A 24,828-nucleotide genomic window follows, 5' to 3' on the forward strand; every position below is an offset into this window, starting at 1 on the left:
TCAGTCTTGTGTGGCCGTAATAGTCAATGCCAATGCCACTGAGCAACCTCAGCTTGGTATATACCATCTACATGTACAACATCAGAAATTTCAACTCCTGTAAGCTCAGTGGTCTTCAACAGACCCTGAGTCATACTGTCCCTCCTATGGCTTTAAATCAGAATCAATCGTTTGGAGCAACAAACTCAAACCTCAAATCAAGTTGTATTTAAACTGAAAAAGGGATTAAATATTTTAGCAGCACAGTTTTTAGGTGTAATCTACTGTCTGTTTTATTTAATTTAAATGGCTTTTAATATTATTGGCATTGAAACATGTTTTTGTAAGCATATAAAATTGCTTCAACAAAGCCACTCTGTCAAACATGTTATGCATTTAAGTCAGAGGTCCACAACCAGCCGCAGAAAGTTTAATAATGAATTTCACAGCTTAGCTCAGAGTGCAGCACCAGCTAAAAACAAATAAATCCTCTAAATGCTGGCTTCTTTTTCCTACCAGCTCCAATATAAAAGCTGGAGAACTGAATCTGCAGGATGTACTTCGACGTTCAGCCTGGGTGCCTCAACATCCTTGTACGATAATACACTTTACACTTTCCTTATGAATCATTACAATTCAATTCAACCACAAAAGTGATCTGCGAGCAATTAATCTGGGAGCGAGACTGTCGGAGCAGAGACAGGAGTCACTGGGTTGACGACTTCCCCAGCACCAGCTCACCCACATCAGCTCCGACCAGCCGAGCTTCCTGGCACCACTGACACTCCACTTCATCAATGATAATGAGCAGTGCACAAATCTTACTTTACAAGCCGGCTGTCAGGAGCCAACCAGAGTGCCCGGATTAATTAGGCAGAGCCAGAAATAAAATATATTTTTAAAAAATCTCACAGTGCAGGATGAGGTCATCTTACTGCCACTGACACACTGTGACTGACACAAGAGCTGTTCCAGGACTATCACAGGGTAGGAAAAGAGGGATTCTGAGGCTGAATGTATCAAAGTTCTCGTTTTACCGTTAGTGGCTGACCTGAGCATTCAGCCTTTCAATTCTTTGCAAACAAAGCCGTTGAAACTGTGTTTGAGTTTGTGTTGCTATGGGGACATCTTCCCTTTACGCACATAGTCTAACCCTCAGAGATAAGCATAGAAGAAAAGTGTGCAACACCCAATTCGATGGATCACGCTTATGCTTTTTTTCCTCACAGTTAGGGAAGTAGATGTGTTTTGCCCACGCAAATGTCTCTGCCAGAGGCTTTGTACAGCTAAGAGACACTTCAAAAATCCTTGCTGAATAAGCTTGCAACATCTAAATCAGTTAACACCATCCAAGGGAGGCCTCAGAGTGCAATTAGCTAATAAATTGAAGCAGAATGAAGCTGAAATTTTGCAGTGAAAAGGAAGTGAGTGCACCGCGACCCTGGCTAAGGGTGTCAAAAAGAGTGGGAGGCCTTTACAGGCTGGAGATGAAGTTGCTGACATGTTTATATAAATGAGCCAGAGTCGATCATTGTTAGTCAGACGGCTGTATTGAATAAAGTCATACTAATTGAAAGTGTTTCCAGTTATGATGGACAGAGCAATGTATGTGGACCAGAAATGGATTTTTTCCCCTGAAACTAACGAGGAAAGAGCTGTGCAGACAGAGATATTCCATTCAATTAGATTAAATGTGGGAACGGAAAAAAAGAAAAGGCACAATTGACTCCGAGGTCATTCAAGTTGAAGAGCTGCGAGAAGCAAAGTGGTGACGGAGAATTCTCTGCAATGCCTTCTCTTACACTAGTTGTGACCGACAAGCCCTCTGCCTCATCTGCCTCTAATTGTTTCAATTACATCTCAACCTATTGTAGCTGGAGGGAAGGGTACTTCTTAGAGGGCTTTTGTATCATTATCCATTTGGAGTGACAGCATTTTATGTGCATAATCAGATCAAATCATCCAAACTTGTGCTGTGCACCTTATCTGGTCTTCTCATTAGGGTATCTTAATTTTTCACAGCCTGTTGGTCCTAAACCGTCTGCAGCCCGTGAATGAGTCATATCCATCAGTCATGCTGAGGATGAAACACAGCTTGAGGCCCCACTGGAGGAACCGATCATCTGTGTACACAAGTGAATCTATAAATAAGCTCACCACCCTGCTGTTCTCTGTCTTTCCCTCTGCTTCTTTGTACCTGTCTGTCTGTCTGTCTGTCTGTCACTGACCGCCTGCCCACCTTCCTCCATTTTTCCCTCACTCAAAAACACACCTCATTGGAGGCTCCACTTGAGTCCATTCAAATCCCTCTCTAACTGACACTCGGGGAGAAGAGGCAAGGCGAGCCCTGAGTGCACTCGACTGACTGTACCACGGCATGTTCATATGAATGCTTCCCTGCACAGAAATGCATGCATTTCCCCCTTTGCTTGCTTTCCTTCAGCTTCACAATTCATGTGGCACCAATTCTTCTCAAGGAAGCAACCATTTCTAACTGAATATTGCAGTGAAGCATTATAGTTTGAACAGTAAAAGCAATGACAATGCCTTCTGAGTTGTCCAGAGGACAATCCTGTGAAAACTCTAGTAATCGGAGAGCAGTTTGCTTCTCAGCTCTCTCACAGCTACAGTAAAGATCAGAGTGAGGTCAAGTCTCTCTCCTCTCTCCTTTGGCCCCTCTTCTCCTCCTATCCTCCCAACTGTGCAAAACCCACTGCTGTGAGAGACAGACTTGATTAACGATGCATAAGACTTCCCCCATTGAGAAACACAAAACACTGTTGAAAATACAACACATGTGGCGTTGAGGTCATGCTTTCTGCTTTGCTTTTCCACCAAAATATGAGTAAAAATAACTTTCAGTGTTGAGAAGTAGATAAAAAAGCAAGTATTGTCATAAATCTTACAACAGATAATCTCTTCATACATTCTGTAAAGAGCTTTTTTCCCTCAAATATCAAGGCAAGGTCTCTCACAAAAATGTGTCAGAGTATACACACACACACACGCACGCACACGCGCACACACACGCGCGCACACACACACACACACACACACACACACACACACACACACACACACACACACACACACACACACACACACACACACCAAACAATCCACATTCATCCACCAGCCAACCCAAACAGACAGTCATATCTCTAGAGATAACTTGCTGCCTTTCTGCTTTCCTACAAATGTACTTTCTACAGTAATACTGGCTGATTTCATAAAGCCACAGTCACACACTGATGATAAATGCATGGCATTTTTATATAGACAGGTGGTGACGAAACAGTGGGGACAAAGAAAACAAATGATGAGTTATGTACTGATCCTAAGTACAGTATATCTAACTAAAATCTCTAGAACAGACAGATACAATCTCAAAAGAAGTTTAGAATTAACTTTCTGAGAGCAGATTAAAATGAAAATTAAAAAGAAAAAAATGTCTGGATAAAGAAATACTTCATTGGTCTTTATTGATTTTTGGATGATTGGCCGGAGAAACTTCAGCATCATGGCTTTAAACAATGTTTTCCCATTGTGGACCATTACGCACTTTCACAGTGGCTGTTTGTGCTCAAGTGCCAAGCTGAAGGGTGCTTCAACAGTTGTTATGGAAGGACAGAGAATATTTGGGAAGATGAATTTAACAGCAGCTCTGAAGCAGCAGCAGAAGGTAACACATCACCCAGTGACTGTATGTTTACAGGAAAACACCACACACTTCAATGCAAGAACGGAGGTTTTTCTAAAAATATAAGTGACCATTTTTTCTATAATCAAAAATTAATACGGAGATTGGTCTTTCCAAAAATGATGCCAACACACATTCACTTAAATGCACTGCCTGAAGATTTTTCTTTAAAATACGTTCATATGACAAAGTGGAAAGAAAAGTCAGAAGTAAAGCTGACAGATTATAGTGTAAAATTGACCCACCACATCATCTGGCAATAGAGGAAGACTAAAAAAAAAACAGGGCAACACAGTGGCGCAGTGGTTAGCGCTGCCGCCTCACAACACGGCGGACCCGGTTCGAGTCCCGCTCTGGGCGGAGTTCGCATGCTCTCCCCATGTCTGCGTGGGTTCTCTCCGGATTCTCCGGTTGATTGGCCATTCCAAATTGCCCTTAGGAATGAGTGTGTGTGTGTGTGCATGGTTGTATGTCTTTGTGTGTGGCTCCGCGGTGCACTGGCGTCGTGCCCGGAGTGTCCCCCGCCTCCTGTTCTGTCGCCGAGATAGGCTCCGGCTCCCTGTGACCCGCTGCGGCAGATACAGCGGTATTAATCTGAAGATGACTGACTGACCAAAAAAAACCAGCCTTTTTTTATTCGCTCCAGCCATCACCAGCTCTGCTTTGGTTGAAATAAACTCTTAATTCAAAGCATTAGTTGTGAAAATAATCTGGCTGTACATGCTGTTTTCCACCGCTGCTTCTCTGATGTCTGCCCTCCAACTCGCTCCTCTTCCTATTTTCACACCTATGTGGGTAGACAAGGTGGTTCTGTTGAGCTCTATTTTATTTTGCTTCTGTCAAGTTTTGAAGACTGTAAAATGTGTGTATACTGCATAATTACATTTGTATTCAATGAGGTATGGCTGATTTGGGGAGAGTGACATAACAGCAGTTTCTTGGTAAACAAGAAGAATTTTGCTCTTCCACAAAAGGTCTCTTTCTGCATTTCTTTTTGTAACATTGTCAGACAGTTAGAATAACTAGCTTAAAAAAATAAGTTTAAAAAAACACACACAACCAAACCACAACCAAGACTATGAACTCCCCAATTGCCATTTGATGATTATTTAAGTGAATGTCATCATTTAAATGAAAAAGTTATTTTTCAACAGATTTATTCATAGTTCCTTGTGTGCTGTATTGGAAAGGACATACATTGCCATTTCTTTGAAACTCGTTGTCGCTGAAATGAAACCGAGCACTTCAGGGTGAATGCATGGTGGTATGGGAGGTCTAAAGCAACAGGGACATGTAATGTGTGTGACATTCATCTAGTCATATTGCTTAATTTATTTAGAGAAATCCACAGTGCACTAAATTCAAACAGAAATATAACCTTTGGTTTGACATGGCATTAAGCCGCCACAGGGATAGATATTTTAGACTGATTAATGAATCAAGGTGAGTCACTGGATGACCTTAATGCTATTCTATAAAGTTTGCTTTTCTTTTGCTTTTCTTTTCAGTAAAAATTAAGTCTCATCCATCAGTAATTCATAAGTCATGATGACCTCCCTATTTGCAGAGCAGATAGGATTAGGGAGAAAAAAAGAAAAGTAAATTAGCAGTACTTTAGAAAATACACGACCACCTCCTTCACTCTGATAAAAAAAACTCTCATGGCTCCAGACGGGAGTGTCTTCACACTTTTGATCACATTCACCAAAACACAGGATTAATTTTACCTGTCAACATCTGTGAATTCGACATTATGACCACAGAAATGATTTTATAGTTATATTTTTCATAAAAACAGAAGTCTTAACCTAATGCATTTAAACATCACTTTAATCTTTGTCAGTTCTTTAAGACAGAGAGTGAGAGAGGGAGAGAAAGACTGTGTTTATATTTTGAACTTATCTTTCAGCATAACTTATCACCATAATAATATTCTCAGTTTTATGTATCTTAAATTGCTCTTTGAGCTTCATTTTCAATAGAGAAGCAAACACAGGAAATATAAAGGTTTCCTATTACAAACTAGTAGTTTGAAAATGCATTTAAATGTACCTCATATTATGATTATATAAAAACACGAGTTTCATAGGCAGAGAACCACACAAAATAGTATCGTTGCGCGTGATATCATGACAGTTTTTGGTTGAAACACTAGACTACACTATACATTTACAACCATGTGATGACATTTCAAAAAAAAATTCTTAACTAAATGTTGACCAGGTTGTTGAAGGTTTACTTTTAATAAATGCATTATAATTTCTCAAGCTTAGAACCATTGACACTATAATACGGATTCACATTTCAGATTCATTACAATTTCAGGTTACTCCAGAGTACAAGCATGTTCGGGTTCTCGGAAAATACAGGGCAAGATCCTTGTGTCACTATACAATTTTCACACTTGAAAGCCTCTTACAAAGGATCAAAAGCTTAGCAACAGGCTCAGCTGTAATATAGCACAAGAGTGTTTAATGTCTGTCAGTGTCTTGTCACTCCCTTTGTCTTTCATCCCTTCTTGAAAGCAGATGCTTTCAGTTTTCCCTCTACTGTATTTGGAGCTTTTACTTAAGTTTCTCTGTAAGTCCAGATCTATTATGCATGTGGAAGTTGCTATTCATAAAGAATGGAAAAACATATATTAAAAAGAGGTAAATAGTCTTACCTGAATCCACTTGTCTGGGATGGCCATAGCCAGTCGATAATCAAATCCGAGTCCTCCCTCTCCTACTCCTCTGCAGAGAGCAGGCATCCCTGAAACATCCTGCAAAGACATCATGCTATTTCATATCACACTTTTCCCTTGTCTGGCCAGGTTTCTTTCCAAGTATTTCTCAAGATCACATCAATACCACTCCACAGCAGACATATTAAGTGCCGAAAATCCTATACCAAAGGCCAACAACAGTGACATCCCATTTCCTTTTGCATTACTCCTTAATTAACCAATGAATACCTAAGTAAGCTATGCCTAATGAATAACCGCTTTTAATTAACAATAGCTATGGGCAGTGTCATTGCAAAGTGGATGATGAGACTGTGTGTGGCAGAGTGTGTTTTTACCTCTGCCACGGTGATGCAGTCTGGATAAAGGGTATGAAGAATATGATTGACAAGCATCAGGTAAACCAATGCATCTTCGTCCACCTGTAGGCCAAAGTACTCACTGTAGTCCCCTGAGAAGCCAACGCCTGAGGAGTAAACACCCACACAGTCAGCATTCACATTATTTTCTTGCAAAATGTGTCAAATCCTTCTTTCTTCTGTGTTGAAAAACAAACAAAAACATGAACATGTTCACCTCAAATCTTGGATTGTATATTTTTGAAAAAGAATCAAAATTAAGACACAAATAGAATTTTTTAAATTTGACTTTTTCAGGATCATCTAGGTAGAAAGCAATAACATTGATTCATCTTCTCACAAGAACACAAACTGTTAAGTGCCACACTTTAGTAGCATCCACTAAAAAGTCCATAGCCTTTTTTAAACTAGTTTACGATATACTGTATATCATCTATATGAAGATTATTTTAAAATGTATTTTGTTGAAGTAAATATCCTTCTCTTTCCTTTTCCTTTGCAGAGGTACCCTGTAGACACTGATGTACATTAACATGCAACACTTGCAGGAATTATATGCATGTCCTTGCAAATAAACTTATGAAAAGCCAAGTTTAAACATATCTGCTTGACACGTCTTTTAACATTAACCACTGGTCATCTTCAAACTCACCCTGTGCTGGTGAAGCACTGTTTTGTTGGGCCCAACAACTACTTATCCACCTAACAGCAGGAAATTGTAACCTGATTTATTTAACTACAATGTGTGTAGTTTTCAGAGATGCACACATCCCAGCCTTACCTATGCCGTGGTGGTGGTACAGCATAGAGGTGACACCATCAAACCTGAAGCCATCAAACTGGTACTCCTCCATCCACCAGCGCAGGTTTGACAGGAGGAAACGCAACACTTCCCAGCTAACACACACACACACACACACACACACACACACACACACAGACACACACACACACACAAGGTCAGATAAACAAGAGGCTGTGAATTATTCACACAGCTCATCATGCTCTTTAGGCACAGGAGATTAATTTTCCCCACTAAAGGACATCCACTTTTCGATAACAAAGCCTGTGTGTGTTGGGTGTCAGTAACAGGACAAGGTGCTTCCATTAACTTCGACATAGCTCCTGTATATGTATCCACATGTCAGGATGAGATATCAGTGGAGTATACAGTGGAGATTTCTGTCAGATTGATTGCATGACCAATGGGCCCAAGTTTAGTTCAACCAGGTCCAATTCTGTGTATTTGAACTGACGACATGTTACACTTCAATAAATAAACATTATTCAGAAGAATCAAGTTGTTTCTCCTCAGAATACTGTAAATCACTCCCTTCCACTCATGTTGACTTCTCTCTTTAACATACAAAAAGTTCCTCTACCTTATAAGCAAGAGCAAAATTACTACATTCGATTAAATTAAATAACTTGACTAATGGATACACTGCCTTTTGGTGGGACTGGGTCAGTGGATGTTGGAGATGGTGGCTTCCATTTACAGGACGTGTCTCTGCTCCTGATTGAAAGATGGAAGACTCACCTGGATCTCTACAGCCACTCAAGGCAAACTAAACTACGCATCTCACTTCTTATTCAGCATTCAGAGTGTTCCCATGGAAACGTGATAGAAAGCTCAAGATTCTGCAGTCTATTTTGCTTTGAACACATACGTAAACATGGCATCAATGTCTGAAAGTGGTAGAAGATAATTCCTCATTTGTGACACTTAAATGTAAAATGGTCCTTCTGCTTGGTCTCACATTTACCATTCAGAATTACTCTCTAAATTTCCATCCATCCATCCATTCTCTTCCACTTATCCGGGGTCGGGTCGCGGGGGCAGCAGCTTAAGCAGGGAAGCCCAGACTTCCCTCTCCCTAGCCACTTCGTCCAGCTCCTCCGGGAGAATCCCAAGAAGTTCCCAGGCCAGCCGGGAGACATAGTCTCTCCAGCGTGTCCTGGGTCGTCCCCGGGGCCTCCTCCTGGTAGGACGTGCCCGGAACACCTCACCAGGGAGGCGTCCAGGAGGCATCCCAACCAGATGCCCGAACCACCTCATCTGGCTCCTCTCGATGCGGAGGAGCAGCGGCTCGACTCTGAGTCCCTCCTGGATGACCGAACTTCTCACCCTATCTCTAAGGGACAGCCCGGACAACCTGCGGAGGAAACTCATTTCGGCCGCTTGTATCCGGAATCTCGTTCTTTCGGTCACGACCCATAGCTCGTGACCATAGGTGAGGGCAGGAACGTAGATCGACCGGTAATTCAAGAGCTTTGCCTTTCGGCTCAGCTCCTTCTTCACCACGACGGACCGATACAAAGTCCGCATCACTGCAGATGCTGCACCGATCCGCCTGTCGATCTCCCGTTCCATTGTACCCTCACTCGTGAACGAGACCCCAAGATACTTGAACTCCTCCACTTGGGGCAGCATCTCATCCCCAACCTGGAGAGGGCACTCCACCCTTTTCCGACTGAGGACCATGGTCTCAGATTTGGAGGGGCTGATTCTCATCCCAACCGCTTCACACTCGGCTGCGAACCGCTCCAGTGAGAGTTGGAGATCAAGGCTTGATGAAGCCAACAGCACCACGTCATCTGCAAAAAGCAGAGACCCAATACTGAGGCCACCCGGACACCCTCAACGCCTTGGCTGCGCCTAGAAATTCTGTCCATGAAAGTTATGAACAGAATTGGTAACAAAGGGCAGCCTTGGCGGAGTCCAACCCTCACTGGAAACGAATCCAACTTACTGCCGGCAATGCGGACCAAACTCTGACATTGGTTGTACAGGGACCGAACAGCCCTAATCAAGGGGTCCAGCACCCCATACTCCCCATACTCTCTAAATTTGGTTCCGACAATAATATAAATCTAGTGTGGTTGAGCATGAACACATGAACTTAATGTCTACTTTAAAAACATGTTTCTATGAGGCATAATTAAAGTCCATCTCTCATTTTCTTTTTCATGACATTAAACATGATTTTTACACCAACTCTGACTAAAACAGACTGATTTATAAACACATTATCACTGGTACGTATAATGCACTGTATACAGAGGTTGGAATATTTGTCACAATAAATAACAAGCTAACAATTCTTTCTGAAACATTCAGATTTTTCTTTAGCTCTCACTTATAGCTGGATGCTAAATTAATCAACCTCCATCATACTGTATATTACAGCGATTTGGAAAAAAGTACACATTTTTCAGCTTTTTACAAAAAAAAAACAACTCACACATATACAGACTAAATTACTTATATAACACAAATGCTCCACTTGCAGACTACTGTAGTGTCAAAATTATTCAGGTGCTCAATGATTAGCGTCTGTAGAACTTAGTAAGACACCAGCTACTGGCAGTCTTCCTGAGGAATCCTACACCACTCCTCGGGGATAAGCTTCACGTCCTGTTGACTTTATTCAACACAGATCTAATATGACCTGGATTTCACTGTAGATTGTCCCAGAACTTTTAGTTTATACTAACTGACTTTGAGGTCTGTGTGGGATCGTACATTTTTTTGAAAAGTCCAATAATGTCAAATTTTCAGACCACAAAAAATGGTCTGAAAATGTCTCACCACAAATGGTGAGACATTTTCTTGTAGGACTTCCTGATATTCAACAGAATCCCTCTTACACTCTTCATCCTGCCGGCAACACTCCTTGAGAAAAAAAAGTATATTATTCAGCAGGTATTTCATTCATCCTCCTCCGTACATACAGTACTGCTCATCAATGCACCTTAAAAGTTTTGCTTTATCACACCACAGAACAGCAGCCTAAAACTTCTGTGTCTTATCTGGATGGTTTTGCATAAATTGTAACCAACTTTTCATGTGCTTATGGGCCAGCAGGCGTGAACATCCTGGTGTTAAGGCTAGAAGCTCCTAAATTTAGGCCTTAACGGAAGAAAAACACATTGTACTCTACTGCTAAAATAAGTCTATGAAGGATGGCAAATTGTTTTAACAAAATCTGATGTGCACAGGTGCCTCTTCAGTGACGCTCTTAAGGAGATAAAACTGAGTATTTTTAAACTGTTAGTTATTGCAAAAAGCTGATAAATAGTATTTTAGCAAAAAAAAATCCCAAACATGTAGTAAAGACGTCTGATTCATGATTCAATAACACCCTTAATAAAATGAACAAATCCTATCCAAACTGTAGTCAATTCTATTTACCAATAATGTCTCAACACTACTTGCTAAGGATTATATCCTCAGCATCAACACAAATTTAAGGATTTTTTTTTTCACAAAGGAAGGACCTGAAAAGAAACAAAAAACCCAAAATAAACCAAGAACAAACATTTTTAAATGCATTTCCTTCCGTGTTCCACTCCTAAGGGATGACCAACCTCGGCCTTGTTTGACAGGTGTGAAGCTGCATGTTACATCAGTTCTTCCTCTTTCCCTTGAGGAAGAACACAAGGGAGTCTGGCATGATCCGATATAGCAGCCTGACTGGGTGGTCATGCAGGCCCTGTGATAAATAGATTAGGTCCTCCACTCCACTGCGCAGAGCCAACAAAGGCTCAGACACAATGTATCCTCACGGGATGGCGATAATAGCCAGTGAGAGCCAGAGGCCCAAGATGAAACCATACTGCCACATTATGACCCACAATGCCATTCATCATCAAGTCCAATTACAGCGGGAAGGTAGATCTCTATACACGACACAATATACCACTTATCTATGCAGTTCAATTAGGTTATCGGTCTGCTTGTGGTGTTAACACGACAGCAAATTGCATATTAAACTGTTCTCATGCTAGAACTCGGCAATGACAGTGGAATCCAGTTAGAGAGAACAGATAAAGTCCTAATGTTGCTGCGAGTGGAGGAAGAGAGGGTAATCGATCGTCTGCTGCTAGTTAAACAAAAAGACACACTGGTCAAGGAGTCATTGCATGTCACATCAAATAACTGACTTCAAGCCTCATACTTAGTTGGTCCATATCAGAGCTTATTTACTCATCCAGTTGATTGTGATCCATATTATAGCATTTATACTTAATCACAAGCAGCGTAGATATCCAAACATATGGTGTTCCTAGACCTTGATTTTGCATAGACGGTCAACTTGTCGCAATGGCAGAGAGGAAGATTTAAGCCGCTGTTTTCACAACGTCACTGGTACACTGCAGATAAGACCAATAAATTTAAGAAACTGACAGGTCATTCTACAAGAAGTGTGATGCTCAGACAAGTATGCCAGACAGCCTAATAGATGGTGTGCATTTGGTGTGACAAGAAGGACAAATAAGGTAACTCTTTTATTGTTTTTCACATTTTTCTCCACTTCAACAGCAATTAACACGTGCATAACACTGACAGGACTGACAGTAGAAAAAGTACATTCACATTTCTTTTTCGAAGCTTTATTTATTTACATTTATGTGTGAATTATTCAATGAATTAATAGATAGGTAGGTAGATAGAAAGATAGATTGATTGATAGAATGATGTGCAAGAAGTTTATGTTTATGCTTTGTGCCATATTATTCAGCAACCTTCCAGGTAGTGTAGTGATCCTGGCTGCCTTACAGGGTAATCTCACATCTACCAGACTGACAGATTGTTCCTGTGTTGCTTTGCTTTGTGTCAGATATCTGCCATGTGTCTGGCATTGTTTCTGCTGCCAGGATTCTAGCTGTTTTTGCCTGTGTGCTGCAGAGATATTATTCTGCCTGAGTCTTTGTATGTTTAGCAACATGTAGTTAGAATCAACTTGTACATTCTGCCTTTCAGAAATCAACAGCAGTCTGGCAGGCTAATGCCATCCCCAGTGCCAAGTTGTCAGCATTGGGCTATATTTTATCAGTGGCTGGACATCTCTGTGGGTAAAGTTATCTATATATTTGGTTTTATGGTATTTTTTCTGACGAAAAAAGGGGGGAAAAGTTAAGTGTGGTTGTAAATGACATTCCCAAGCAACCGAAAGAAAAAAAATAGTATTGCTTAGGGTTGACCCGGGTACTCATTTTAGACGAGTTTCCGGTACGGACAACACATTTTTGATGAGTATGGTACGAGTAAAACTTGTCAATACTCGTGCTGGAGCCTATCCCAACTGGCATAGCAAAATCCTGTCTTCACGCTCAGTGATTGGCCAGTCACACACAGCGCCTGCCCCTCCCTACAGAGACACATCAGATGTCACTGCAGCCAGAGCTCCTGGCCCATTCTTGCACATACACACATACAGACATTGACTGATCTCTCTGTGTGTGGCTTCACTGTAGCTCACGTTGCCTTCCTTACATTTTCTTCAGCTTACCTCTATTTCGGTCTATTTAAGGTTACTTACTGAACTTGTTTCTTGTTTTGTTTTGTTGCACGTATGCGGTGCAATTGACCAGACAGAATTGAAAACTGTGTCGCATCGGTTACTGCCTCCACTCTACTCGTTTTTTTGTTTTGTTTTGTTTTTACATGCTTGCTTTTAGTTTGACACTATCTCACTTCATTTTCATGTACCGCCGCTGTTTCCACCGGAGTGGGTCACGGGGAGCTGCAGCCTATCCCAGCTGACATAGGGCGTGAGGCGGGGGACACCTGCCTCTCGCTGTTTTTATGTGTTGTCCTTGGAAAAATGGTGACCTTTCCATCGTGTCACCTGATTTCTGTCCAATGTCAGCTGGGATAGACTCAATGGCATGAGCCATATACAGAAAATGGAGGAACTTAAAAGTATGCTACTAAGTGAATATGTTGTAATCATAATATCTGAAAACTTCACATTTATAGTTAACTTTTAGTGTGGTTGCTTTATTGGTGTTTGATTTCAAGAAAGCATTAAAAGTCTGCAAGAATCTCTAAAACCTTTAATAAAAATTATAACTTTTATATTTCCAAATACCATATTTTGTTTAAACCGTACCATTTCGTCTGGCAACCATTGAAGCTAGCCATATTTACTGATGAACTACCACCTTTATTAACCACAAAAAGGGTAGGTTGTGTTCCTACCCATCAGCTATATACAGCAGTTACTGGGAGTTGTACAGGACACTCGGTGTACACCTACCGCTAAGTTGAACTCATTAGCTGAAGCTCACCAGACGGGAAAACAGCTTTTCTCCCCGCTGGGCGACATGATGGGGCAGGGGAAATAACTCATGGGTGCTAAATACAGAAATGACTGGATTTGGAGTTACCACTTCAAGTGTGAGTTTACTTACTGATCAGACAGTGGCCAGGTCCCTCTACTCAACTCAAAATATGGCATGCCCAGGTATGTGAAAACGATAATGTTAAAAAGCTGGATAAATATAGCTCTTTCTTTTGTAAGGATTTCGGCTGTATTTCATCCAAATAAAAACCGGTGATTAATCATATTCTTTGCTTCTCTACATATCTGTACCATTCTGTTATTTTACAATTACGTCAGATCAATGTCAACAAAACGTTTGAAAAAATACAATACAGCAATAAATGTTGCAAACAGATGTTACAAGATCAGAAGTACTAAAGCATTACATTGATTCAAAACATAGCATAATCAATAGATTTAGCATTACCTACATCACAGAACCTTTTATTTGATCTTCAAGCATGTTCACTCTGTGGAATAAACTTCCACCCCAAGCAGTGCTAATCTTGTTTAGTGAATGTCTATATGCTCCACAAAGGCACAGAATCACTATTTGCATTGCCCGCTACCATCAACAAGAGCTGGTAATAAAAACATGCATAGAATAATCTTGTCAAAGAGAGAATTATTGCTCGCTGGTCCTCAAACACAGGGTCAACCTTTCAGCATGAAAACACGAAAGAAGAGTTAAAACGAAATTTCAAAAGCCTATCCCTGGGCATATTTTTCATATCTTAAGAATTCACACAAAGATTGATGAAAAATGGATGCAAATGATCCAGAGAGAGGTTGGGGGATTACAGAACAAGCCCACATCAAGCTTCTCAGAACTCTCACATCTGAAGGCCCTGATCTGCAAAAAGCCTTGGCTTGTCTGGCTGCCAACCTCCTATGAGACAAGCCATGGGCTCCAAACGGTCACTGCCTCAAGGTGACTTTGGCATCTTTAAAAGGTTTTCTTGAAAGGTTTATCAAGAAAATTGTTATTGCCCATAGTTAATTTCTGGCTATCACAAGAGAAGATGAGTGTCCAGTCCTTGACCTCTGCATTGTCCTTCGACATCCTTTAAAAATGTACATCTTGATAACTGTCAAAATCTAATAGTGAAATAGCAATTAATGATGAGAAGAGACAACCCACATCAGGAAGGATATGGTGTATACATCAGCTTTTTCTCCAAATTGAGCTGAATGTTTTAGGTAAAAACTAAAAAACAACAACAACAAAAACAAAAAAAAATGGTGGCCTTTGACAAAAACACAGAAGTGGTTCAGAAAAAGAAAATATGCATTATGTTGGTTCTGATAGCTGGTATCAGTCAACCTAATAAGACCATCATGGTCAGACTGTGATTCCTGATAGCAGAGCTGATTGATTAAAAACATGTTTCACACTAGTATTGCTGCTAGACTCAGGTTCATTTCCTTTCAGAGAGAGTAGAAGGAAAGCTTGACATAAATGACCAGTCCAAACAAGCTGTAAGAGGCAGAGGAGACAAATGAACTGGCCATGACATTGTGGAGCTCCTTTGGGCTTTCACAAATGACTCCTCATATGCCTCCCAGCCATGGCATATGTCTGCACCGTGCTTAATGAGTACTTCAGATATGAGGAGAGCACTAACTAATGAAAGCAGAACATTGTTCTCTTATTACAGCCCCCATGCCTGACACTAAACATTGTATAATTTATTGGAAAGCGCGGCATACCAATACACACTTATGAATAGCTGGTTGCAGAAAAGGCACTCTGATAGACCCAGCAGTGCCTGTTTCTCTTTAATGTGTGCTGGGATCATTAGAGGAGACACGTTTAACAGGGCCTACAACAACACCAATCAATAGTTTTGGTGTAAACCAAGCACCAGCTGAGCAAGGAGCTCGGCAGCAAACTTAAGGCTTTATATGATTGTCTTCACACTTTGTAATTAGATAATAAGAACGCTTACAACTGCCTGCCAACTGTAACATAAGCTCATTACTTGTGATGAATTAAAATTCAAGTAATGTCAGCCCAAAAGTATAACAAATAAAATCAAGATATTTAAGGAAATCCTCACCACTAATAGCCCATTTAGCACCTTAGGAATATCAGCCTAATGGCGAGCCTCAGCTCATGGCTGTTTCAGAGAGAGATGTAATCTGTCACTTTCAGATCATGTCTTGCTTTTGACCTTCAGCTGTCCATATGTTGCTTATACATTTTTATTCTCAATGCACACACCTTACAACCACATTGCTCATAAATCAAAACATATACTTTTATGTATCTGATGCAGCCATGGTCAGTTTGACATCTGTTCCATGAACTTAGTACCATATATCAAATCTAAATGCCTATCGAGTGAAAGTATAATGAGAATGTGTTTCAATCTAACATCAATTATACAGTAATACAAATCATAGTGCTTTGTACTTTTAATTATATTCTAACGTTTCTGTAATGAACATACTCTATGACTTTCCTTTCACAGTTCCTTACTGTGAAAACATGTTTCTCCAACTTGATCAAATATAAAATGTTGGAAACAATGGGTATAAAGCATCAAAAAAACTTCAATACTGGTAAGTCATGAGGATCAACCTACACATCATTACTGAACATATTTTAATGCCAATGAATTAATGCATGAATCCAATAAAGAAAATATCTTGCGGTAGTTCTTTCATGATAAAATATATAGATATAATTTACATATACCGTACTAATAAAGAAAAGGATTTGAATTTCCTGCCAATGACAGCATCCGCTGTTAATGCAGTGAATCAATACAATATGTTAGGCAATGATGAAGATGAAGCACAATCGTAAATAGTAGTAAAATAATACCTGGAGTAGTTAAAGAGGCGACTGTCCCACAGGCTGTGTTCCCCTCTGGGTGGGGAGTGGAAGAAACACGAGTCAGAGCCATCGAAGCAGTTCAGACCGTCCTCTGTGTTCTTGGAGGCATGGCTGTGGACGACGTCCAGCAGCACCAGGATGCCCATCGAATGAGCTACATCGATCAACTGCTTCAGTTCCTCTGGGGTGCCATACCGACTAAAGACAGAAAAACACACCCCTATGTATTATATATAAACAGTATATATATATATATATATGTATGTAGAATTATATGTATATAATTCTCTTTTGAGTGCTAAAAAAAGAAAAGATGTTTGTACGTACTTTGATTGTTTTTATAAATTGATATAAATCCCAGTACAGGACTATAATCCTCTTAGCCTACTTCTAATGTCTGAACAGAACACTAGACATAATTTGCCCACTCAACAAAAAATCAAAATGGTTCATGACTTTTGTAGGAATGGGCTGCAATGTCAAACCAACACGCACACAAACACACATGTAAAATCATCATTTTATGAAAGAACGTCCCATCTGTCCTCCCAGTTATCGTTAGATCAATTTCCTTGCAAAACAGGGCGCAAATCGAGAGTATTACCCAGCTTCCCTGTGCTCAGTCGCTCAGTTTTTAAATGACACTGAGAGATCAGTCATGGGTGAAATTACACTATATACATTATGCTTTGGGTTTACACTCTACTCCAAGAAAAGAAGGAGGAATCTCTGAAAGAAGATAAATGCCCATACTAGTGCACCTTTATCTACAGCTCCCTCCACTCTCTGGATTAACAGTGAATGTATTTACAGAGAGATTATAGCGGTTGTCAGACTTCCTAACCTTGATTTAAGGGGACTATTTCTTTGCACAGGGAATCAACCCTACATGTACACCATCTGTAGTACAATTAATCTGTTATATTTTGCAAGAAGTAAATACATCTTTTTATGCAGAATTTTAGTACTGCTTGATTCGGCAATTCCTGTATATTTGGTGTATTTAAGAACAGAAGTCCAGGAGTTTTATTGAAAACAGAAAGTGTGTTGACCAATGAGTCCCAAGCATGTTTGTTAAAAGGATTCATAGCATCATGTTGTTTCAGTACAGAAGACCAAAGGAGACAGTCAACAATGCTGCCCAGCATCGAGACATTGAACTCATGGTCAAACGATGACTTCGACATTATGTGAAATGTACACCAACTGCATGTAACATTTGATCTCCCCTGATACCAGTACAGGAGAGGTACACTCTACCACTGACAATCAATTAAAACCACAATACAACAGGGTAATTACATCATGCATATAAGTATTATAAATACTTTATTGTACTATGACTTTTTTAAAAAATTTAGTATACTTTAATAATCCCCAAAGGAAAATTAAGAGCACACTCTAGTTTTTGAACAAACATGTGCATTTATGTTAGTATGTACAGGCCCCTGGTACACACTCAAACACACATAATGGGGGCTGTACGCATGCAGAGGGGAGGTAGAGTGGCAGGCAGCTCCTACATGGTGCGCTCCAAATGAGCAACTTGTAAAGGGGGATGGTGCCTTGCTCAAAGGCGCCCCGGCAGTGCTTGGGAGGTGAGCTGACACCTCCCATTGTCAGCTCACACTCCCTGCAGCTGGGCAGGAGCGGGAATCGATCCGCCAATCTTGGAACATTGGATGACCCGCTCTACCGCTTTGCCGCTTTACCGCTGCCGCCCCTTTTTTTTTATATTGTATACTTTAGTAATCCCAGAAGAGGAATAAAGAGGACACTCTAGTTTTTGAACAAACACATGCATATATGATAGTATCCAACCAACTTACAATGCAAAACAATGAAAAAGGGCAGATGAAAACAACAGATTCCAAATTTGGATGTCTTAAATGGTTTGCTAACATGACAACAGTTACCTGGAGGCAGCAAAAAAACTTGTGATCTGATATCCAAAACTTGCGTAATAGGCGTGCTCCATGATCGCCATCAGCTGAATACAATTGTAACCTGGAAGCACAGGGCACAGAGCAGAAAAAAGGTTTTTCTATTTAAAAAAAAAACATTTTGCTTTTATGTGTTCAGAGTTTTCCCACCCAGTTACCGAGCTAAATTTCAGTAACTGGTGTAATAATTTCAGATTGGTAGGTATGATTCCCCTTAAAATGACACCAGCTGTCACAAAAGAAAAGGTCTTTTTTTTAATTCCCAAAAATGTTGATGCTAAAAAGCCTAGAAAAGGGTTAGTAGAGCAAGCATCTGGAAACATTACATCTTAGTGCTATTTGACCTGTGTCAGTCATACCGTATATATAAGCTCCAGGCATTTCCTTTTCGACACAAGCTCCAGTATTTTAAGACAACAGGCTACAGGGAAACACCAGCTTTCAGAGTCAGGAGGTCATGTACCACATCCTAACCTAAGCAAACTGTATCTATGAATGAGAGAACAACATGTCTTTAAACTGCCATTGAGCACTCCAGAGAGTGGCCCTGTTGGTTGTTTTTTTCCACTATTTTGTGATTTATTATTTATTATTATGATTTATTTATTTATTTATTAATTTATATTCAAGCTTCTTCTCAGGCTACGGAAGGCAAGACAACAACAAAAAAGAAAGAATGAGTATGACAAAGCACAGGGGTGAGAGGAAGTTTGTCTTTTTTGTATTTATATATTTATATATATAAATCTGTATACTCTCCCTACAAGCAAGAAAATGAAATGGCAAGCTGTCAGTGGAGACAGTGGAGTTTAGCCTCCTAAAGAAACCTATTGTGCAGATTCCCCCTGCTGCCGCTGGTAGATTCTTGACAGCATTTATTCAAGCCTCTACTCAAACAGTTTCCTTTCCTGCAAGGAAGAATGACACAACCAAGGAAACAACACTCCTCATTCCTAGTTTGCCGTGTCAATCGTACGTGTGGTTTTTAGTAACATCCATGCAGTAGGCTATACAGGTAGTCCTGCAGACACAAGCATCCCACTTACAAACATTTGTAGATACAATCATTATGGAGTTCTCCAAAAATATCATGATGGAAGGAGAGGAGAAGGGCTTTATAAAGTGGTTATATTTGTTTTTGCATTGCGGAAAAGTTGTATCTTAAATGGTGTACAGTATATGCAAAATTGAACAAAAGCAAGATACACATAAATTAAAAGCTCAAATATCCTTCTCGTGTTTTGTTTTGGAGATCAGGAGATCATTATGCCATGTTTGAGGACATTCCACCATAAAAAAAAAAGACAAGTAGAAAAGAAGAAATGGAGGTTAAATTAAAATTACAAAATGGCTGTTGTGTTTGCTTTTCCAAATAAAACCCTCTATCAAAAATGTCCAAGTTTCATGCTCATTTCAGAGATGTCTTAAATACAGTCTAAGTAATTAAGTAGTTGAATAGAATCCATCCAACATCACATTTCTTTGAACAGATTCTCTTTATGCATATGTAAGATTATCAAAAGATGTGCAACAAACAAGATGTAATAAATGATATTTTAACAATACCAGTTGACTCATGTCACATTGTTCAATAACTACACTGAAAACTGTGTATGAAAATGCTAGTCCTGTATGTACAGTTTCAATGCCATCTACATGCTTGAAAACAAGTGACGAATATAAGTTAATGTCTGTGAGGTATCTTTTTTTTCTGGGACGTGAAAAAAAGGACATTGATGTTTGATATTTACGGTCTTAGTCACAATAATTGAATTGTAGATTAGAGTTGTTGTCTCATTTGACTTCCCCTGTGGAGCTGTCTTCACAAAAAAAATAAAAAACCCCCAAAACTTTCCAATGGTCATTAATCCCTCCAGGCCATGCTATTGATAAAACATTTCCTTGATGAAGCAGTTTTATAGAGGGAAAGTTTGACAGGTCCACCACTGAAAAACCTCTAAAAAACAGCGATACAAAAAGCAGCATGGCAGAACAGCTGGGTTACAGACCTGTGCTAACAACAATGGCGCACAACTCTGACAGTTACAAATACAAGGCACTTGCACACCTTTATTACTGTTTTTCAAGCCACATCGTCTAATTTTGTGTGTATGGGTGTACATATACATCAAATTAATGCTTCACCTCCTCTGTATGTATGGCAAATTCGGAAAAGCTGAGTTAACAAAAGCTCTGACAGGGTGATTGTTACACATCATTTGCAGACTCGGGGTGCTGAAAAGCCAAGAGGACCAAAAAGGGAAGAGACATGGTCTCAAGTTTCTCACCTAGATCTTTTATACGAGGCAGCACATTGGTTGTGAAGTTGGTATATGAAGCGATCTTTGCCTCGGGTGAAGCGATGCCCACATGGGCCTCGTATATCCTCAGGCTTGCGGGCTTCTTTGGCCGAGGATGAATGTGCTGAAAAAAAAAAAACCCTGGGGTTGAGCTGATAATTATGATGAGCAGCATCTTTTCCAACAAACTTCCAAAAGAACAGAACATTCGGTCACTGATAATAAAGACATTCTGTTTCTTGGGTCTGCGCATTGATATTTTTCCAGAGGCTGATGTCAATGTCACTCACACACCATGATTATTACATGATTCAATCTGCCTGGGCAACAATCCGTCTCCTGATGGTTACCATTCAGGCCATGTATGAAGTGCATGAGTAAGCCATTTGTAAATAAAGCAAATAATGCTCCCAGTAACAGGGCCCCTCTAATTTAAATGGAACCAAATAAATGATAGAGAAGGTAAGGTGGTCTTTAATAGCCTCTTATTGTTGTGCTTGTGCTTACTTGTGCTGATGACATCAAGTAGCGCTGATGCAAATTCAGACCCTCTCAAATCAGCAGCATCAAACACTGACAGTAACACCTGCAGATGTAAGGTTGCTTTTCACAGGAATCTTTTTTTTTTTTATCTACCTCAATATATACACTTCTACACCACCACAACAAAGAGGAAAATTCTTGATGAAAAAGCAAAACGTAACAGGAAGGTAACAGAAAACAAAAACAGTGTATAAAAAAACCATAATTATCACATACTGCAAATCAAATAAACAAGTTGAACCAACCTCATTATTTTTGAGGTCTGAAATATAAATCCATAAGGAATCATGTGTCTATCAAGCACTCCTATCATTTATCCCTTGTTAAGGCATATTTCACATATAACTTTGTTTTACGCAGCAAGTTCTAATAAATATTCTGTTAAAGATTAAGAATCTATACGTTTACATTTAAAAAGACGATTGTGCAATATTGGCAGCTTAAAATGACAGATTCTATTTCCTCTTTTTAAAATCATATTATTAAAAAAAAAGGGTTGCACAAAAAAAAAAAAAGGATTACAGTGTAAGGATGAGGAGGATCCCAGTGAACCCAGTCATAGATGACATTTTTCTCCTCCCTTGTCACGTATTTGGCCCATGGTGAGATCCGGTACAGCCTCTCACCCTGTTTGGTGTGAACTACCACCTGAGAAATGAGACAAAAATGACTCTTATGTTCAAGCAAGGGTATTTAGACAAGACATAGACAGAGAGAACAAAGAAATATACATTGTACAGTAAGTGGATGCAGGATTGTAGCTTGGGAAATCTTAACTAAAATAACAGAGGAGAAAAAAATGGATAATAGCACACCAAGAAAAGTAAAGTGATGAGAAGTGAAAATATAACTGGAAAAAAGGAACATAATGAGCCAGAAATAAGAATCCTCTATAATTAAAGAGGCTTGGCAAAACATCAGAGGCTTCAAGGTCTTCTTTTGACTCCTGCCAGTTTTCTATCGCTTCGTGTCTGCAAGTTTAAAGTCAGCATTTATTTACACCTTGTAGCCATGAAGTGCTTACATCATTAAACTGTGCTGTTACTCTCCATGCATTATATAAAAAAGATGAGGCAGATTGTTCAGCCAATAAAGCAAACATTTTTCATTTTTCCAGAAAATTGCCTCCGCTCTCCAATACACAGTTTCAAAACTATTGCAGGTGGACACACTGAAGACAAAGAAGTAGAGGACAAAATGCTGCAGTATTGACTGAGATTTGTGTTATGGTGAATCTGAATTCAATGGTAATTTGCTGTGTTTTATTTTGGGAGAAACTCCTCTGCTGATTTTAATGCAGACACTTGCTGGACTATCTCGAGGAGAGAGCGATTTAGACAAATAGGAAATCTATTACATCTGCAATTCAGGGCTGTAAGGGGGTAAAATTAGTTTGGAAATCTCGGTGACAAGTTACTTTGCCTCTACCAGTCAAAAAATAAAGGAGAAAATCTGCGTGAGAGTTTGAAAAATCCACCAAGAAATCAATCCTGTAGTGTTACCCACAGTATGTGTTCACCCTGTTATTTCCCCTGCAGAAACAGGAATAAGAACCAAACTAATTCTGGCCTCTGTTGTGAAGTAATGACTGTTCCAATGCCACCTGCCTGCAAGCCGTTGGCCAGACCCCCCTCTGGGGTTTTTTTCATTATGGCCAGGCCACCTTGGGGTTAGCTGCCTGGCTCCCCTTATGACATGCTTCACAGTTTATAGGATTAGGAGAAGATAGTTGGATAAATGGACTGGCATAAAGCCTGATAGAGCAGTGGCCCTTCAGACAAGTCAGCCTGCTTTTGGAGCATTAAACAAAAATCTGGCTGCTGTGAAGCCATAGGTGGTGCATGAATGGGAAAAACAACAACAAAGAGAAAACCAATAGCCAAGAAGTAAGGTGTGGATGAAAAGATGTGTGTTTGATCAGTCAGATGACACTTTGGTTCACTTTTCTGAAGCCTTGCATACCGTCAACATGAAAAGCTCATTGCAAATGTTGTCGCAAAATGACACCGCTTGTTTACGAGACAAATTGGGCCCTGAACAAAGGGGGTAGAAGGGCAAACTGCTCTACACAAGAGTGATTGGAGCCAGGTTTGTGCTTCCACGAGGGAGTGCTGTGGAACTAATTCTAAAGTAGAGCTCACAGCAAGACAGCATTCATAGGCAGCAGGGGTGCACAAGAAAAGGCCAGGTGCCAGCGCTTCCATCTGCTTGTTATCGTCCTTAGACTGACCTCCACCAACAATGGGAGGTGGACAGTCTGTCCAGGGTGCAGAAGTCTGCCAACGATGACCCAGTCCCAAGGAGAGTGGTGCCTCGATGCCATCCATTCCATGTCTGGCATCTAATTTCAAGATTATTACTCTTCCACACTATTTTCTTGGGAGACATAGCATAATAGACGGACTGTCTTTTTGTATTTAAGCCTAATGAATTATTTACGAGACAAACATGGATCAATGCCCTATGGGACACCTGCAGCAGACAGGCGATAAAATAAAAGCCTTCACCTGGGCTCTTGAGGTGTGCCTACCATCCACTGCGCAGAATGTGTACATAGAGTAATCTATGCTCTGCATGCTGTGAGTATGGCAGGTTGTTGACAGTCACACACCAGGGTTTCACATGACACGGACTCTCACTCGTAGGTAACAGTGACAAGTGCCATCATAGCAGTATGACACCTAATGAGGGCGTGAAACTACGTTCTGTTCTCTACCTTGAGTTTAGTGTTGTGATCCACAGCTGGAGATTTGTCATGCTTGGGTGGCAGAATCAGTTCCCATTTGCCAAAGTCTTTCTTTTTGTAGGAGTGGGAGAATTTTTCCCAGCCATCTGTAGGGGAACACAGAGCGCAATTGAACAAATCAGATTAATTGGTTTACAATACAGACTCAAATATAAGGTCTAAAGAGCAGTTTCCTGATCAAACAAAGCCAAACAATCAATGCCTACAGGAAGTCGGTGCATATATCTTAGCATAAATATTACAAAATATATAGTTTGAGGTAATGATTTTTGTAGCTTGTTTATTAGCCTTAGATCTATCATGTGACCAAAGTGAGGTCTTGACTCGTCAGGATGAAAATAACCTCTTAAACCTTTTTTAGCTGATGTATTATTACAAATCTGTGTTATACTTTTAGTTCAAGTCTGATTATGTGAATTAGTTTCATGATTATTGCTTCACCCATCCAGGAAAGCATTTTTATGCAAGATTTTTAAATTTTACCACCAGGAGTTGTCGCTGGAAGTAATTTTTTTAATTCAAACACAGGGATTTGAAAATGTTTGGAAATAAAATAAATAACAGTTGCGGTTTTTTCAT

At 40.0% G+C, this 24,828-nt stretch overlaps 1 protein-coding gene across 2 annotated transcripts in view; it reads right to left on the bottom strand.

Annotated features, from left to right (window-relative positions):
• Nucleotides 1–24,828, bottom strand: part of gbe1b (glucan (1,4-alpha-), branching enzyme 1b) — a 99,082-nt gene that overhangs the window by 53,203 nt on the left and 21,051 nt on the right. For both annotated transcript variants that reach the window (XM_068317731.1, XM_068317730.1), the window contains exons 3-10: nt 24,220–24,335; nt 22,026–22,151; nt 20,949–21,084; nt 18,634–18,724; nt 16,706–16,915; nt 7,545–7,660; nt 6,743–6,870; nt 6,345–6,443 (exon numbers count right to left, since the gene is read on the bottom strand). In XM_068317731.1, coding sequence (XP_068173832.1) covers nt 6,345–6,443; nt 6,743–6,870; nt 7,545–7,660; nt 16,706–16,915; nt 18,634–18,724; nt 20,949–21,084; nt 22,026–22,151; nt 24,220–24,335 — 1,022 coding nt within the window. The remainder of the gene's footprint in view (nt 1–6,344; nt 6,444–6,742; nt 6,871–7,544; nt 7,661–16,705; nt 16,916–18,633; nt 18,725–20,948; nt 21,085–22,025; nt 22,152–24,219; nt 24,336–24,828) is intronic.

This window comes from Antennarius striatus, chromosome 6 (genome assembly GCF_040054535.1).
Source record: "Antennarius striatus isolate MH-2024 chromosome 6, ASM4005453v1, whole genome shotgun sequence".
Classification (NCBI taxonomy): domain Eukaryota; kingdom Metazoa; phylum Chordata; class Actinopteri; order Lophiiformes; family Antennariidae; genus Antennarius; species Antennarius striatus.